Source organism: Schistocerca cancellata, chromosome 1, assembly GCF_023864275.1.
Source record: "Schistocerca cancellata isolate TAMUIC-IGC-003103 chromosome 1, iqSchCanc2.1, whole genome shotgun sequence".
Taxonomy (NCBI): Eukaryota; Metazoa; Arthropoda; class Insecta; order Orthoptera; family Acrididae; genus Schistocerca; species Schistocerca cancellata.
The window spans coordinates 1,134,462,981-1,134,480,733 of NC_064626.1; the positions used below are offsets into that span (position 1 = coordinate 1,134,462,981).

At 38.1% G+C, this 17,753-nt stretch overlaps 1 protein-coding gene across 1 annotated transcript in view; it reads right to left on the reverse strand.

Moving 5' to 3' along the window:
* The window catches only part of LOC126133935 (Down syndrome cell adhesion molecule-like protein Dscam2), a 367,718-nt gene that overhangs the window by 195,140 nt on the left and 154,825 nt on the right, over positions 1-17,753 (reverse strand). The window contains exon 11 of the mRNA XM_049915191.1: positions 130-271. Coding sequence (XP_049771148.1) covers positions 130-271 — 142 coding nt within the window. The remainder of the gene's footprint in view (positions 1-129; positions 272-17,753) is intronic.

The following is a 17,753-nucleotide window of genomic DNA, read 5'->3' on the forward strand; positions in this document are numbered from 1 at the left end:
AAACAATTACATATTTTCTGGATTTTCTATACAAATAACCTCCACATTAGCATTTTTGTTTTAACTGGTGGCAATTGATAACATTACCAACATTAATCAGAGAATTCACAACATAAAGACGTCCCTCACCTATAGCTGTGATGAAGATTCTGCCCATTGAACAGCCAATCCACATTTATTGGATGATCTCCTCTGACATCACATTTAAGAACAACCTTGTCTCCATGGAGAGCTGTAATGTTTTTTTCCACCACATCAAATCTTGCTGGCTCTGAAAAAAAGTATATATCACTATTTATGAGCAGCTACATTTAGAAATAATAATTTGATAATGATATAAATTAAGTTATAATCTCAACAGCTGAGTGATCACTGAAACAGCTATTCTTGCAAGGTATTCAAACTTCATGCTGGTTGGAAACTACATTGTAAATGCTTGTCTTTCATAAGATAAACTTCTACAGGTACAATTCATGAGTGTTATAAGTGAATGTCTCATTAACTAAGTTCTACTATAAACTATATTCTACAGTTGAGGAATATTTTTGCTGATAAATAAAAAAAAATGAATATTTTTCTTGTGTTTCCAATTGGAATTATTTTGAGAGAGGTATAATGAATGTCCTTCCGCTCAGTTAGCTTAATGCACAGTAAACTTGCTTGTAAGAGAGGGAGGTGAGTCAAGCGTAAATACAGTTAATACAGTCAATTAATAATTATTGGTTTGGTAATAGGCTAGCTCCAATAGTGGTTTTTAGGAAACTTTTGCACACTTCTCAAGGGAAGTGCTGAGGTAATTTCTGATGTCTGCCCCAAAAACACAACACCTGAATAGTTAAAATATGAATACATACAAAAGAACTTTTATTAATTTTTAACCTTCTATTGCATGGTGTTGCCATATGGCAACAAACCATAAATTTACATATAATGTAACTGTGTGTATATGTGTGGTGTTGCTGGAGTACTTCAAGATGGTGGCAACTGGTAGTGTTTGTAATTCGCGGGTGTATGAAAGTTATAGTTCAGTAGTAAAAAACAACAAATATGTGCCTTGTAGTTATATTACTGTGAAGCTAAACGAACGAATAATCAGTCTGCAGAAAACTGTGGAAGTCCTATGTGGTGTCACCGCCAGACACCACACTTGCTAGGTGGTAGCTTTAAATCGGCCGCGGTCCATTAGTACATGTCGGACCCGCGTTTCGCCACTGTCAGTGATCGCAGACCGAGCGCCACCACACGGCAGGTCTTGAGAGACTTACTAGCACTCGCCCCAGTTGTACGACGACTTTGCTAGCGACTACACTGACGAAGCCTTTCTCTCATTTGCCGAGAGACAGTTAGAATAGCCTTCAGCTAAGTCCATGGCTACGACCTAGCAAGGCACCATTAACCATTTCTAGAGAGAGTCTCACTTGTATCATCAAGAATGCTGTATACAAATGATGGATTAAAGTTAAGTATTCCAGAAGCTACATACTTTTCTTTATAACATTCATTACGTATCCTGTTTCAGACCTCACGCCCATCTGTGTGAGCTTAACGCGTGCATTTCGGCCTCCTCTTGCCCCACAGTGTTGGCTCTTCTGCCAACACTACATCCTACATAAAGAAATCGTATACCTGAAGAAACAAAATCAGCAGCTACGACACACTCAGAGAGCATGTGGGACTTCAGAAGCAGTAAATAACAAATCGCAGATATCGAAGGTAACATGTACTGTAAAGGAACCTCCGCTCTGCAAAACGGTTCACCATAATAACAGCGTAGCAGCATTAAATAAACCACCAAGAAGAGTAAGGTTCGCCGACGTAAACAAATATTCGCAGCTCTGCCCGGTAGAAGACAGTGCAAAAACCTGTAGGGTGAACGTAAGTAAGCTTTGTCAACGAAGTAATGAACAAGAAACATTCGCAGCAAAACGGCATAATACCAAAAACAGCAAAAGTAGCTGCAGTGTGAATGTTAGCAAGTTTCATGAACAAAGTAGCGATCAGGAAACATATGCAGTGAAACATAATAGTGCTAATAAATATCAAAAAGAAATTCAAACAGGAGTGAAACAGTGCGATGGTCAAAGTTTAGTACGTAAAACCTGTAAAATTACCTTATTGAGTGATAACCAAGGTCGTAATGTTTCAAGTTACCTTAATGAAAACGTAAATCTCGAGTGTCTGGGGTATGTGTATCCTTCAGCAGAAGCCAAGGATGTCTTGCAAAACACTAACAAAAAGGCTTCTGAAGCTGGAACAAATGACATAGCGAAAAACAACAGCGCGAACTTAATAAAAGGTTTAAGAAGCACATTACCAAGTATCACATCAAAAAAAGTGTTTGTTGTCGATGTTCCATTTAGATATGATCTTACAAAACGATCCTGCGTAAATCGCGAGGTATTGGACGTAAACAAACGGCTATATCACCTGTGTTCGAAATTCAAAAATACCACAATCATTAAAGCTAGCGAGTTTGACAGGGAGTGCTATACACGACAAGGATTCCACCTCAACAACCAAGGAAGAAGACTAATCTCGAAACTGATTACCAAAACTGTGAGTAAAGAAATGGCCACCTTAACAGTAATACCGCTGGACCAGGGAAACCTGTAAAACCTGCTGGTCTGTCTGGCAAAATATTAACAGATATGCTCCAGCAGGATCAAAATAACCTTCAAACCATTCACTCTGAGTCCAGGAAACTAGATGCATCCAAACGTTATCAAAATGGGGCCTGGCTACCAGCAGTAGACTTACAAACAACTCAATATATCAGCTGTATAGAAGTGCCCTTAAGAAGACAATCTGGACCCTCATCTTTACTGCCCAGTGTTAGCAAAAATAGTCTTCTGTTCTTACATGTTAATATACAGTCTTTAAGAATGAAGTTGGAAGAATTGCAGTACTGGTTAGAAACTTCCAACTGTGGTATACTTAGTGTAAATGAGCACTGGCTATATTAATCAGAAATTGATCTCAATATTCCATTTGGTTACTCCTTAGCTAGTAGTTACTGCAGATCAACAATTGGACATGGGGGTGTTGCAATATATATTAAGAATAGTCCTAATCTACGATACTTTACTATTGATGTCACAGACCTGTGTATCGACACCATCTTTGAGGCTGCAGTTGTACATATACCTAAACATAATATTATTGTTGCATCTGTATATCGCACACCATCTTCTACTGAATATGAATTTATGGTAAATTTAAAAAAACTGTTAGTCTTACTAACTAAGCCTAAATATAAATACCAAAGAATCTTAATTTTTGGTGATATTAATATGGATATCAGGGTACAGAGTCATATCATATTGGAATTCTTGGATAGCCTAAGAGCTTTTGATCGCTGTTGTCTAAATGATAAGCCTACAAGATATAATGCATGCTTAGACAATATAATAAGTAATATCCATGAAAATAATGTTGAAATTGGTGTAGTGAAGTTAGGCCTAGCTGACCATGATGGCCTATGGATTACAGTTCCAGTCAGCATTCCAGATGAACAACACAAAACTGTTAGACCTATGAATGAATGCAACATAAGAGTGTTTAGAACCAGATTAAGGTCAGTTAACTGGAATGACATCTTATACAAAGATATGTCTGTGAATAACACAAGCAAATTATTTATAGAGGAAATTGCAAGAATATTTCATGAGTGTTGTCCCAGATCAGTAAAAAGACAGAATAATAACCGAGCTCATAAACCACAGAGACTAAATAATTGGTTTACGCCATACCTCAACAGCATCAGGATTATGCTTCTTATGTTTAAGGACAGATCTCATAACAGCAATGAGTACAAAGAGATGTACATTAGAGTAAGAAAAATTTATAGATCTGAAATAAGTTTGGCAAAACGTAGGGCGAATGATAACTATATTCTTAAATCCAGAAACAGCTGTAAAGCTGCCTGGGAAGTAATTAAAAGTGAAATAAATAGACCAACAACTCAACTAGCTATACCCATAGCCCCAGATATCTTAAACTAACACTTTGTTAACTTCAGTTTACAACAAGATTTGTCTCCCCTCAACGCCATGCTTGATGCTAAAACTCTTTTAGGTTCAAATAAGTATGTAGTCCATAAATTCTGCTGGGCAACAGTAACTGAAAATGATGTTAGCAAAGCAATAGGCAAACTAAGTAGCTCCAGAGCAGAGGACTTCTATGGTCTGTCAAACTTTGTCATAAAGAAGATATCAAGTGATCTTCTGCCCCCTCTAACCACTCTCATTAATCATATATTACAGCAAGGGATTTTCCCCGACTGTTTGAAAATAGCAGTAACTATTCCCATATTTAAGAAAGGAGATAAATCAAATCCAAGTAACTATCGCCCTATCTCATTAATCCCAATAATATCTAAAATAATCGAAGACTGTGTTCACCAACAAATGAATCACTATTTTGAGAGGAATAATTTGTTAAGTAACTCACAGTATGGATTCAGGTCTAAACTATCCACAGTTAAAGCAGTTGAAAATATTGTTAGTGAGATATATGATGGCTCTGAAAATAAATTAATCTCATGTGCTACTCTCCTAGACCTGAGTAAAGCATTTGACACTGTATCTCATAGTACTTTGATCATGAAATTAAGACACTACGGCATGGAAGAGGACACCCTGAAATTATTGGAATCCTACTTAGGCAACAGAGTACAATTTGTTAGTGTAAATGGGCAGCTGTCATACCCACAAACAATAAAAGGAGGTGTGCCACAGGGCTCCATACTTGGGCCCTTCCTGTTTGTAGTGTATGTTAATTATATGCCACAGTATTAACCCTGTAAAACAGTCCTCTATGCAAATGATACAACTTTTATCAATTCAGGACAGACTCTTGAATCTGTACGAGAAAAAAATAATATAATATTTGAAAAATCAGTTCATTGGTTTAGTGCAAACTCCCTATTCAGAAATGAAACAAAAACTGAGGAAATATTCTTTAATTTGAAGGTATCAAACAAAGAAAATAAGTCCGTTAAACTGCTAGGAATGATGATTGACCAGAAACTTAGCTGGGATAAACATATCACATACGTCTGTTCTAAACTTTCACGTGCTATGTTCCTACTTTATAAGCTTAGGAGTAATGTCAGCCAAAACTTACTGCTGCATTCATATTTTGCTTATATCCACCCCCAACTTTCTTATGGTATTCTGCTTTGGGGAAATTCTCCCAGTTCAATATCAATTTTCAGACGGCAAAAAAAAAGCTCTTCAATGTGTAGTGGGTTTATCTCCCAGGGATACATGCAGGGAACATTTAAAAAAACTTAACATCATAACACTTCCTTGTTTGTACATCTATTATTGCTTAGTACACGTAAAAGAAAACATAGCTCAATATCCCCTTAGGTCATCTGTCCACACCCACAATTCAAGAGAAACCACACAATTGATCTGCCATACTCTAAACTGTCTAAGGTACATAATAGTTATAAATATGTAGGCCTCGAACTGTTTAATATGCTCCCTAAAATTGTACAAACAGTATCTAAAAGTAAATTTAAGACAACATTGGGTCAATGGCTCAAAGGTAAAGCATTTTACTCAGTTGATGAATTTAAAGATTGTAATATGGAAGATTTGCTGTTTTAACATAGAGAAAGGTACCTCTGCCTGTAGTAGGACCTAAATTTGTATCAATAGCTTAGGATAATGACATAGTGTTATCAACATGTATATGATAATGACATAGTGTCATCAACATGAATACTCCCTGCTTAATATAAATCTGTATAATGCTTTCCTTTTTATTGTAAAATTAATATATATAAAATTCCAAATGTGTGCTATTGTACTACACTAAATTTCACATGATTTATATATACATTGTTATGAGAATATAACCATCTCTATACTGTAATTGAACTTATTGACGAAGCCCATTGTATAAGAAAATACTGAACGGCTAATAAAGATTCTTATTCTTATTCTTATGGCAACACACAGTCTGGCTGCGTCAAGCTAGACTGTGTTTAACAGCATTATGGTGGTAAAAACTGCTGATAGTCTACAGTCATTGCTGGAGGTCCACTATATGTAAACACACGCTACAGCAGTGGAAAAAGTGAATTATTTCTGCCACTTAGATTACACCTAAAGAAATTATATTTTTAAGATACGAAAAATAATGTTTAATAATAGCACGGATAATTTTCCGATGTCTCTGTAACTGAATCATAAATAATTACTCAGTATTTACAGTTTGTTGCCAAATGGCAACACTATGTCTTGCCAATGTAAACATAACCTTTTTCAACATGGGCAGATTCAGTACAATGCTGTTTATTACTTTTATTTTGTAGATGTGGCATCAGTTCCAGCTTCATGCTTCTATGGTGGCAGACATTCAGTGTCAATCAGGAATATTCCTGAAGAAAGTGACGATTCCAAATTGGGCAACACTGACAATGAAGAAGTATTTGCAGGATGAAAGTGCTAGATGTAATACTCCTCATGGAACTTCGGCTATAGTTGTGTCTGAGACTGACGATGACAAGGAAGGAGAAAAAGAAGAAGAGGAAAAGGAACAAAAAGAGGAAGAACATGATGAAAACAATGTGTTACATCAAAATGAAATTGTAGCAGCAGAAAAAAATAATGGTTCAAAACCAAAAAAAGGCTTATCATACGTATAGTTGGAAGAAATGCCAGAAAATACTAGTTATTCCAGAATGGACTGGTACACTTGACATCCCTTCTCATGTATACAGACCAAAAGAATATATTCATATGTTTCTTGGAAGCAAAATGTTGGACACTATTGTTGAGGAGTCGAACAGACTATCCATTCAAAAAAATCCTGCAGAAGGGCTGAAACTTGACAGACAAGAATTAGAAAGCTGGATAGGAATGGTGTTCTTTAAGTCTGTCATTTAGACTCCCTCCTACTAGAGATTACTGAAACCCTGAGACTAGAGTTTCCATTGTAGCTGATAGAATGCGTATAAATCACTTTGAACAAATAAAAAGTAACATAAATTTTGCTGATAATTTGAGAACAATACTCAAAGGAGAGCCATGTTGTGATCCTATATACAAAACTAGAAGCCTTATTGGCCATATTGTTTCTAAGTCTAAAGTGCTACCGAACCTAGAAAAATTCAGCCTTGATGAGCAAATTATACCATTCAAAGTGTGTCATACAATGAAACAGCACAAAAAAACAAAAAAAAACTAATCAAAATGAACATCTTCCTGACATAGGAGCCAGTGGAAATGTTGTCCAGAGCACAAAAATTGTAAAATATTTTTTGACAACTGGTTCTGTAGTTTAAATCTGCAAATGAAACTGGCAGAAAGAGGAATCTACAGCCTAAGCACTATTCATTCCAATCATCTAAATGGATGTGTGTGTAATTCTGACGAGAAAATGAATAGATCTGGAAGAGGTGCAACATATGAAAGATAGTGTTCCATGGGACATATGCAGAATTTTGCTGTAAAGTGGCATGACAACAGATTTGTGACACTACTCAGCAATTTTTGGGAGCAAATGCAATGAGTGAAGTAGAAAGATTTGACAAAAAGTTGAAGAAGTCAATCAAGGTGCCTTGCCCCAGGGCAGTAGTAGAGTATAATCAGTTCATGGGAGGTGTAGAGCATGTGGATTCAGTTCTAGCATTGTACATTCCAAAAAATGGTATCACAGAATATTTTTTCATATTCTAGACCTGATGGTAGTGAATGCTTGGCTTCTTTACAGAAGAGATGCACAATCAAGTGGAACGCATTCGAAAAGCATTCAAAAAGGCCATAGGCAGAGGTTTGTTGTTCCTGGAGAAAAGTGAGGCAAGAAAGCAAGGAAGACCTAGAAGTAATTCCATTGAGAGAGCCTACATGGCAAAGAAGAAGAAAGGACCAACAGCTGCACTGTCTGAAAAGGATATGCGGCTAAATGGACTAGGAGATTTACCTATTATGGATATCAAAGGAAGGTGCAAGGTTCCATCATGCAACGGAGTTGTGAGAGTGAAGTGTTTGAAATGCGAGGTATATTTATGTTTCACTGCAAATAAAAACAGTTTTTTGAAATTTCACACTGAGTGATGAAATGAGGTATCGAATTGTTGAATAATAGGACAAAATATTTTTTTTAAAACAGAAGAGTAACAGTTTTTCATCTAAAACTATTCTAAATTATGCACATTTGTGTATCTTTCCTACATATGTGTAAATAAAAGTGTTGTGAGTCTTCTGGGAAGTGTGTTGACATATGCATGGTGTTGCCATATGGCAACAAACCTAAAATATAGAATAAATCAAAATTACATCAAAGTTTCTATGTTTAACCTATTACACAGTATTTTGTATGTCAGACCCTACCCCCAGATATGTTTTTCATTGAAATTGGTTTCCTAAAAAAAGTTATGTAATAGAGGGTTAAGTGATATGTAGACACATGGCAATCATGATTTTCCTCTCCTGAAGTAACTGACATTTATGGGAATAAGATGGACAATAGGCCACAGAATTATAGTGAAATATTTATGAATCATGGATATGTTGAGGAAAGAAATAGGCACCTCACCAACATATTTCGCTTATGCCCAGATGGAGAGGTGGCAGTAATTAATTCTTTTATTATCAGTGGGACATTCATGTCTCACCAACATATTTTCTTCCCATTGTCCAGATGGAGAGGTATATCCTACACCTATGGGGTGCTGTGATCTGCTGCTGGTTTATTAATTATTTTAAGCCAACAGGCCCATTGCGTTGCACCTAAGACATGGGTCTTTACTTTATTGTTACAGTGGCGTGTTGAATATCTTATGCAGAGGCAATTTCTATTTTACTTCAGTTTGTGAGAGATATAGTGAAAATATTTCTTATCTTGTAAAAATATAAATTAGCCAAGCCCCAACATCATAGTATTTGTTTATAAGCCTATAATCTCCACAGATAATGAAGACAATCAAGAAATGTACAATGAGACAAAATAAATTATTCTGATCATGAACAAAGATACAAATTTCATTGCAATTGAGGATTCAAATTTGATAGTAGGAACAGGAAGAGAAGGAAAAATAGTAAGTAAACATGGACTGGCGTGAAAAGTGTGAAATCAAAAAACGCGTAGTAGAGTTTTCAACAGTGCAAAATTTAATCATTGCTAACACAGTTTAGGAATTAGGAAAGAAGTTGTATATGTGGAAGAGTCTTTGAGACTCTGAAAGGTTTCATATACACACATCAAGAAAAGTTTTGCATAGCCCCAGTTCCCAGAATCCCTGAAGGTAGACATTGATTGTGGATATTGTATCACAGACACAGTCCCTTTGACTGTTCAGAGATGGCACTAAACCTGCCCAAAGATGTAAACAACCATGCATGAGGAGCACCTGTTAGTCAGAGGTGGTCCAACAACTGATTAGTTCCAGTCATTCCATCGGGTAGGAGGTACACAGCTCATGTTGTCTGTAGTTCAACCATGCCTAGATGGTCAATACTGTTGATCAATCATGTCTGCATTGTTACTTTGTGCCAGGAAGGGCTCCCAACAAGGGAAGTCTCCAGACATCTCAGAGTGAACCAAAGCGATGTTGTTCAGACATGGAGGAGGTACAGAGAGATAAGAACTGTCAATGACATGCCTCACTCAGGCTGCCCAAGGGCTAATACAGCAGTGGATGACCGCTACTATGGATTATGGCTTGGAGGAACTCTAACAGCAACTCCACCGTGTTGAAATATGCTTTCAGTGCAGCCACAGGACGTCGTGTTACAACTCAAACTGCGCGCAATAGGCTGCATGAAGCCCAACTTCACTCCCGACATCCACAGCAAGGTCCATCTTTGCAATCATGACACCATGCAGCGCGGTACAGATGGGCCCAACAACATGTCGAATGGGCCGCTCAGAATTGACATCTACATCTACATTTATACTCTGCAAGACACCCAACAGTGTGTGGCGGAGGGCACTTTAAGTGCCACTTTCATTACCTCCATTTCCTGTTCCAGTCGCGTATGGTTCGTGGGACGAACAACTGCCGGAAAGACAAGTTCTCTTCACCGTTCTATTCAGCGATGAGTGTCCCATACACCTTCAACCGGACAATCGTCGAGGACGCGTTTGGAGGCAACCTGGTCAAGATGAATGCCTTAGACACAATGTCCAGTGACTGCAGCAAGGTGGAGGTTCCCAGCTGTTTTGGCATGGCATTATGTGGGGCTCACGTATGCCGCTGGTGGTCATGAAGGGCGCCGTAACAGCTGTAAGAGAGGTGAATGCCATCCTCTGACCAATAGTGGAACCATATCGGCAGCACATTGGTGAGGCATTCATCTTCATGGACGACAATTCGCACCCCCATTGTACACATCTTGTGAATGACTTCCTTCAGGATAACGACACCGCTCGACTAGAGTGGCCAGCAAGTTCTCCAGACATGAACACTATCGAACATGCCTGGGCTAGATTGAAAAGGCCTGTTTATGGATGACATGACCCACCAACCATGCTGAGCGATCTACACCGAATCGCTGTTGAGGAGTGGGACAATATGGACCAACAGTGCCTTGATGAACTTGTGGACAGTATGCCACGACGAATACAGGCATGCATCAATGCAAGAGGACAAGCTACTCGGTATTAGAGATACTGGTGTGTACAGCAATCTGGACCACCACCTCTGAAGGTCTGACTGTATGATGGTACAACATGCAAAGTGTGGTTTTTATGAGCAATGAAAAGGGCGGAAATGATGTTTATGTTGATCTCTATTCCAATTTTCGATGTGTGTAGACTATACTAATTGAACTGTGCAGATGGGTCATGAGTCATGTTTTGTTAGCTCATTTGTTAGAGTACTCGGCCTGCTAAAGGCAAAGATTCTAGGTTCGAGTCCCAATTTGGCAAACAGTTTTAATCTTGAAGTATCATATCAGTGCACATTCCACTGCAGAGTGAAAAATCATTCTGGAAACAATCCTCCACGCACATTCTTTGGCATAGACTCTGACTGGGATTCCATGGGGCACTGGAGGTTTCTTAAATTTTAACAATTCAGCTGTTTGTCAACACCACTTAACAATAAAATCTTCATCACTTATCTTTCACTGGCGTGAGAAATAAAGTGGGGCAATACCATCGGATTTTCATTTGTAAAGGAACGTTTGAGAACAGAGTTCAGCATTTCTGATTTTGCTTTGCTACTGTGTTTCAGTCTCTGTATCGTCCATGGACGTCTGGACATTAACCTTAGCTATACTAATACATTTTCCATAACATGCACCACCAAGGAGGTAGTTTGTGCCGCCACAAAAAAATTAAAAAAAATAAGTTTCGTGAATTGTTACTAACTTTTTTTAACAAAAACATTTTTGAATAGCTACTTATTATATGTAGATTTCAGAACCTGAAAATATCTTTTAGCACAATCTTGGCAATACCAACACATGTGCACAGAGAGAGGAGTACTTTATGAGCAAGCCAATTTGAAAAAAAAATACAATTTCGTTAATTGTCATTGAATGTTATTCACAACATACTTTTTAAAGATGTGCAGATGTGTAAATAGGGTCATGATCTTGAAAATATGAATATGGCACCTGTTGCATAAAGTCACATTCACTTGTACGACTTGGGTTTTTCCACTTAGGTTTAACTGAAAAATTCAAAACAATTACGGAATCTGGTATAACAAATCGTGAAAACCAATTAATAACTTTTTCAAAATTTTAAATACATGACAAGATCACAATATTTTCGGAAGGTGGGCATACAGTACAAGCAGCAAGATGCCGTGACTGTGACACACATTTGACAGCAGTAAGATGGGGCATAGATTCTTTCAAAACTTAAGAGGGCCATCTGTTGCTAGTTGTTTTTTTTCCAACAGTCTATAAAACGTTGTTATTATCTTTTTCGTGTTTTCACTAAAATAACGATAAACAACATTTTCTTGGTGTCAATGGACGTACTCTCATCTATTACCATCACATACGGGCTATCGCCAATGCCTTCAAGGATATCCTGAAGTAAACATGATGATATCACATTAGTAATCAATCCCGCACATTTAGTGTGATGCAGCTTCATGTACAGTAGACAGTAGGCCTATGTGGCGGTACGCCACATAGCGTGAAAAAATAATATTGAAGAACTTCGCAAATATAAGAAAACTGACGTCATAACGAAATAAATTTTATCGCAGAAAAATCACACAGACTATTTAATCAAGTAATATGATCTGCGAATGTTATTGTAATCTCTGTTCCTCTGGAAAAAGGATCGCACTCACTTCCCATTTGTGACGAGGCACGAAAACGTGTAAGTTTCATGTAATATTTAGTCTAAATATAATCAAATATTACTTAAAAGTGTCGCTAATGTTTTACTGTAACAGACCCTATATTCATTAAGTGAATGACTTAAATGATTTATGCAAATTTTGTAGGTTAACTGGTGCAGAGGTCAACGCCCGGTTCTGCCTTTGAAACAGTAAAAGTAATCAGGTTTTCCAATATTGAATCATATTTACGTCAAGTGACTTCAGTAGAGTTTTTTCATCCCCGCTGAATGGAAATTGCGAGAATCTTCTCAGCATTGCAGTTTCAATAGAGTAAAACAAATAAGTAACAAAACTCAACTGCAATAATAAACACAGCTTTAAATCTGAAATTTAGGGTATTGGTTTTTTTTTTTTTTTTTTTTTTTTTTGGACTTGTAGTCCGGGGTGATAGGTTGCAATACAGCATCACCGGTCTATTGCGGTCTAACTGTGTTGGTGAGCCAGTAAATTTCCACTGTGCAGTGACTGCGTCACTGCAATTCACTTTGGAGGTGTGGCGGTGGGACTTGTAGTCCCGTACCACCCTCTGACGGTGATAGTACTACATGAGTCAGGCAGAATTTATTGCCTAACATGGACAGGTGAAGGTGCGGCGGTGGGACTTGTAGTCCCGTACCATGGTCCCAGGTTGTGTCTTTTAATATAAAAACATCGTGTCGGACAAATTAACTGCGAGAAGTACCACAACTTAGTCACTGACCTAAATAATTTTCCAGTTATAAAGCAGGCAGATTAATACTAACTCCCACTATTCACAACATATACATTCCAATACCAGATAACATGTCCGCAGCTGGAAAAAAATCACCTAGATGGTATACTGTTGGTACTGAACAACGGTCCGGAATGAAAGCCACTGCCCGCATCTCGTGGTCGTGCGGTAGCGTTCTCGCTTCCCACGCCCGGGTTCCCGGGTTCGATTCCCGGCGGGGTCAGGGATTTTCTCTGCCTCGTGATGGCTGGGTGTTGTGTGCTGTCCTTAGGTTAGTTAGGTTTAAGTAGTTCTAAGTTCTAGGGGACTTATGACCACAGCAGTTGAGTCCCATAGTGCTCAGAGCCATTGGAACCATTGGCCATTGAAAGCCACTACTTTCAGCTCTGCAATTTTTCTTTTTCTAGCTACATATGCTCTATAAAATGTTATTAATTTTGATTTACAGCATCCGACTTGTGAAAATTTGAGGGCCTGTAAATGCTTCTTACAATTTGCGTGGTTACACAAATCTTTTTATGTACGAGTAGTGTGCATTTGCACAGTTTGTAAAACGCTTAGGTTCCATCGCCTTTTGAACTTGTGATCCATCCTGAAACAAATACTGATATTGACGTTATAGAAATTACCCGGAAATGGGCTATTTTTATTCAACGGCCACTTGGGTGTCCCCAAAAAATTGAAGTCATTTTTGTTGAACGCGTATACTTTTAATTTATTTATACGATGTGAAAAATAACTGTAGACAAAATTTCGTAAAGGTAGGACCTCGGTAACCCGTGCCGACTTGTACTGAACCATGCCAGTAGTTGCTAAGCAAGGCAAACACGAGGAACTGCGTTGCCGTGTTTGTAAACATTTTCAGCATTGTCAGTAAACGGATTGTAGTCAACAGTAAACACGTCAGTGGAATTACAGTGTATTAACTGCAATGCTGGCACCATAAACTACGCTACATACTCCCGCGAAAGTACAAGTCATGCACGAAAGTAAAAGATCGCTAAAATGCAGTTAATAAACGGAGCTGAAATCGTCATAAGTATTGACATGTTTAATACAGATTATAGCTGCAGCGATTATGTACACTTATCGCAAGGAACAGAAACAATACTAAATACTCATTCGTTAAATTTTCTACCTGTTTTACTATACTTATTAGTCCATATTATTGCCTCTCTTCTGTAAACCTGCCTTTGAGATGCTTTTATTAATTTTTAAGTAAGCCTAAATCGGCTTCGAAAAGCGCAAGCCATGGTAGGGTGCTGTTACTGCCAAATTAAATTGACTTGGGATGTCGCGATGAACAGACAAATGTTTAACAGGGCTGCTGCCTTATCCTTGCTCGTTATTTAGTACCGTACTGAACGCAAACTAATGATATTTTTTACCGAATAAGTAACTCTCGCCTTCCATCGGACTTGGTGTATTGCACCTGGAGACCAAATCTTAAATTTTCTGTGCATCTCCGCTTAAAAATATCACAGAAATTTCTGTCAACTCTCGATAACCATCTCTCTGACCAATTCTTTAACGAGCTCAGTTCGGTAAAACTTAACGCAGATTGTTAGTTTCGGACACTTTGAAATGCGAGATTTATTTAATAGGATTATATTTTTATCTCGATCGCTACTTTTCAATTGATCTCGGAACTTTTTGAAGAGTGGAGTATCAGGAGCGGTTGTCATTTGACTGACTTTTACTTCGGACACGCTTTTTAACACCAATTAATACACGTGATGGCGACAAGCAAAAATAACCATATCTCTGTTAAATTGTTATCCAAGAACCACACAGCCACAACAGATTAATGAATATGACTATATTTGAAGCTGTAGTATCACAAAAAAGAATTTGCACTTTATCTTCGAGATATCAGTCTACAACCGTGTTACAAACGGCTTATGCCCATTGGCGTGCTGAAGAGATTTCCAGCCTTGGCACAGTAATATTTTTTTTTTTTTTTTTTTTTTGTTCGCGTATTAAGTAACTGTTGAAAGAAATTCTCTTTTTTATTTCCTATCATGTAAAGCAGGCAACAGTTTGCCAAAAGCCCGCATCTCGTGGTCGTGCGGTGGCGTTCTCGCTTCCCACGCCCGGGTTCCCGGGTTCGATTCCCGGCGGGGTCAGGGATTTTCTCTGCCTCGTGATGGCTGGGTGTTGTGTGGTGTCCTTAGTTTAGTTAGGTTTAAGTAGTTCTAAGTTCTAGGGGACTGATGACCATAGATGTTAAGTCCCATAGTGCTCAGAGCCATTTGCCAATTCATTGAACAGTCACAACGTTGTTACCTCGTTTTAAAATTAGCTTTCATGGCTTCCGCACGCTCTTTCCGTTATTCTGCACGAATTCTTTGAATCGAGAACTTACTTGTAGGAGATTCATGGGTATTATATCCAAGTGCCTAAATGTAGATCGGCCGGGGTGGCCGAACCGTTCTAGGCGCTACAGTCTGGAACCGCGCGACCGCTACGGTTGCAGGTTCGAATCCTGTCTCGGGCATGGATTTGTGTGATGTCCTTAGGTTAGTTAGGTTTAAGTAGTTCTAAGTTCTAGGGGACTGATGACCTCACAAGTCTCATAGTGCTCAGTGCCATTTGAACCGCTTGAACATAAATGTAGCTTCAACCATAACCACTGAATCTTTCATACATAACTGGCACCTCTGCTATTTATTTTTGAATAATTAAATTTTTCCGTATAGTCATTTTACAGGTTCCAATATGTACGATATTCTTTAGCTTTACTAATAAAAGCTAAATAGATACACATATATTTCTGCAAAAATAAAAAAAAATGTAATTAGGTGCCTTACTGAGATACTGTTCTTAATTACAAAAAGAGAAATATAACTGTAATAGCATCACTTTATTTTTGTAGAACAAACCTTTTTATCAAAAATGTAATCTTAGGGGGAATGATCTATAGATCTAAAAATAAAGATGCAACATATCAATTAACAGAATAATCGATTATTATGATACAACTAAATGATTCATTTAAAAGATCAAAAAGGTCTGTTACCAGAGTCTTATTCATAATCACCTATCCTATGAAGGAGTCCTTGGCCCTTTACCTTGGCCATGGCCCATTCGGTAGTGCAGGGGTTATCATCAATTAGTTTATTGATCAGCTTTCTTATACCGCCAGTGGTGTGCCATAAGTTCATAACAGTGACCCATAGGTGTGCCGAGCAAGTATAGAGATAACTGATATGCACATCATCGATATGAGAAGAAACCAGCGACATCAGTGTCTCCAGATTGGGATTTTTTCGCAGTTTTGTGGAAAATACTTTTTTGGGGGAACTCCTTGGGAAACGAAGACGTCGGGGAAATTTTTTGGGGAAAAAAATTTCGTCAGTGGGGAAATTTTGTAAGCATAACCATACGACTAATGCCACCTCTGATATTTTTGTTCAGATAACATATATTTAGTTTTACGGATATGCTCTCTCTCTCTGTCTCCAAATCAATCAATAAACCTTTCCTTTTTTCGTGTACATAATCCCTGGTTAGCATTACATCCCAAAGAAGGAAGAGCTTTTCAGTTCCATTCTAAATACAGAAGTTGTCTCTTAAGTTATCTGTTTAAGATTTTTGAAAACTTTTGGAGAAACTTACAAGTAGAAATACAGGGTGATTCAAAAAGAATACCACAACTTTAAAAATGTGTATTTAATGAAAGAAACATAATATAACCCTCTGTTATACATCATTACAAAGAGTATTTAAAAAGGTTTTTTTTTCACTCAAAAACAAGTTCAGAGATGTTCAACATGGCCCCCTCCAGACACTCGAGCAATATCAACCCGATACTCCAACTCGTTCCACACTCTCTGTAGCATATCAGGCGTAACAGTTTGGATAGCTGCTGTTATTTCTCGTTTCAAATCATCAATGGTGGTTGGGAGAGGTGGCCGAAACACCATATCCTTAACATACCCCCATAAGAAAAAATCGCAGGGGGTAAGATCAGGGCTTCTTGGAGGCCAGTGATGAAGTGCTCTGTCACGGGCTGCCTGGCGGCCGATCCATCGCCTCGGGTAGTTGACGTTCAGGTTTCATAAGTAACCTTTTTCGTAGGACTCTCCATACAGTTGATTGTGGAATTTGCAGCTCTCTGCTAGCTCTGCGAGTCGATTTTCCTGGGCTGCGAACAAATGCTTGCTGGATGCGTGCTACATTTTCATCACTCGTTCTCGGCCGTCCAGAACTTTTCCCTTTGCACAAACACCCATTCTCTGTAAACTGTTTATACCAACGTTTAATACACCACCTATCAGGAGGTTTAACACCATACTTCGTTCGAAATGCATGCTGAACAACTGTCGTCGATTCACTTCTGCCGTACTCAATAACACAAAAAGCTTTCTGTTGAGCGGTCGCCATCTTAGCATCAACTGACGCTAACGCATAGTCAACAGCGCCTCAAGCGAACAAATGTACAACTGAATGAAACTTTATAGCTCCCTTAATTCGCTTAGCTCTGCCTTTTGTCGTTGCAGAGTTTTAAATTCCTAAAGTTGTGGTATTCTTTTTGAATCACTCTGTATTTTTTACAGAGGACTGTTCTGAATTTCAAGTTTTTAAAACATAGCTTCTTATAATCAAAACAAAAAACCTCAAGATTTATCATAAACAACAAGTGCTACCATCTGTCTCTGTTCGATATACAGGCCAAGTCGATAGTCTTCGTCACTACGACATCATGTTTTCAACTGCTGC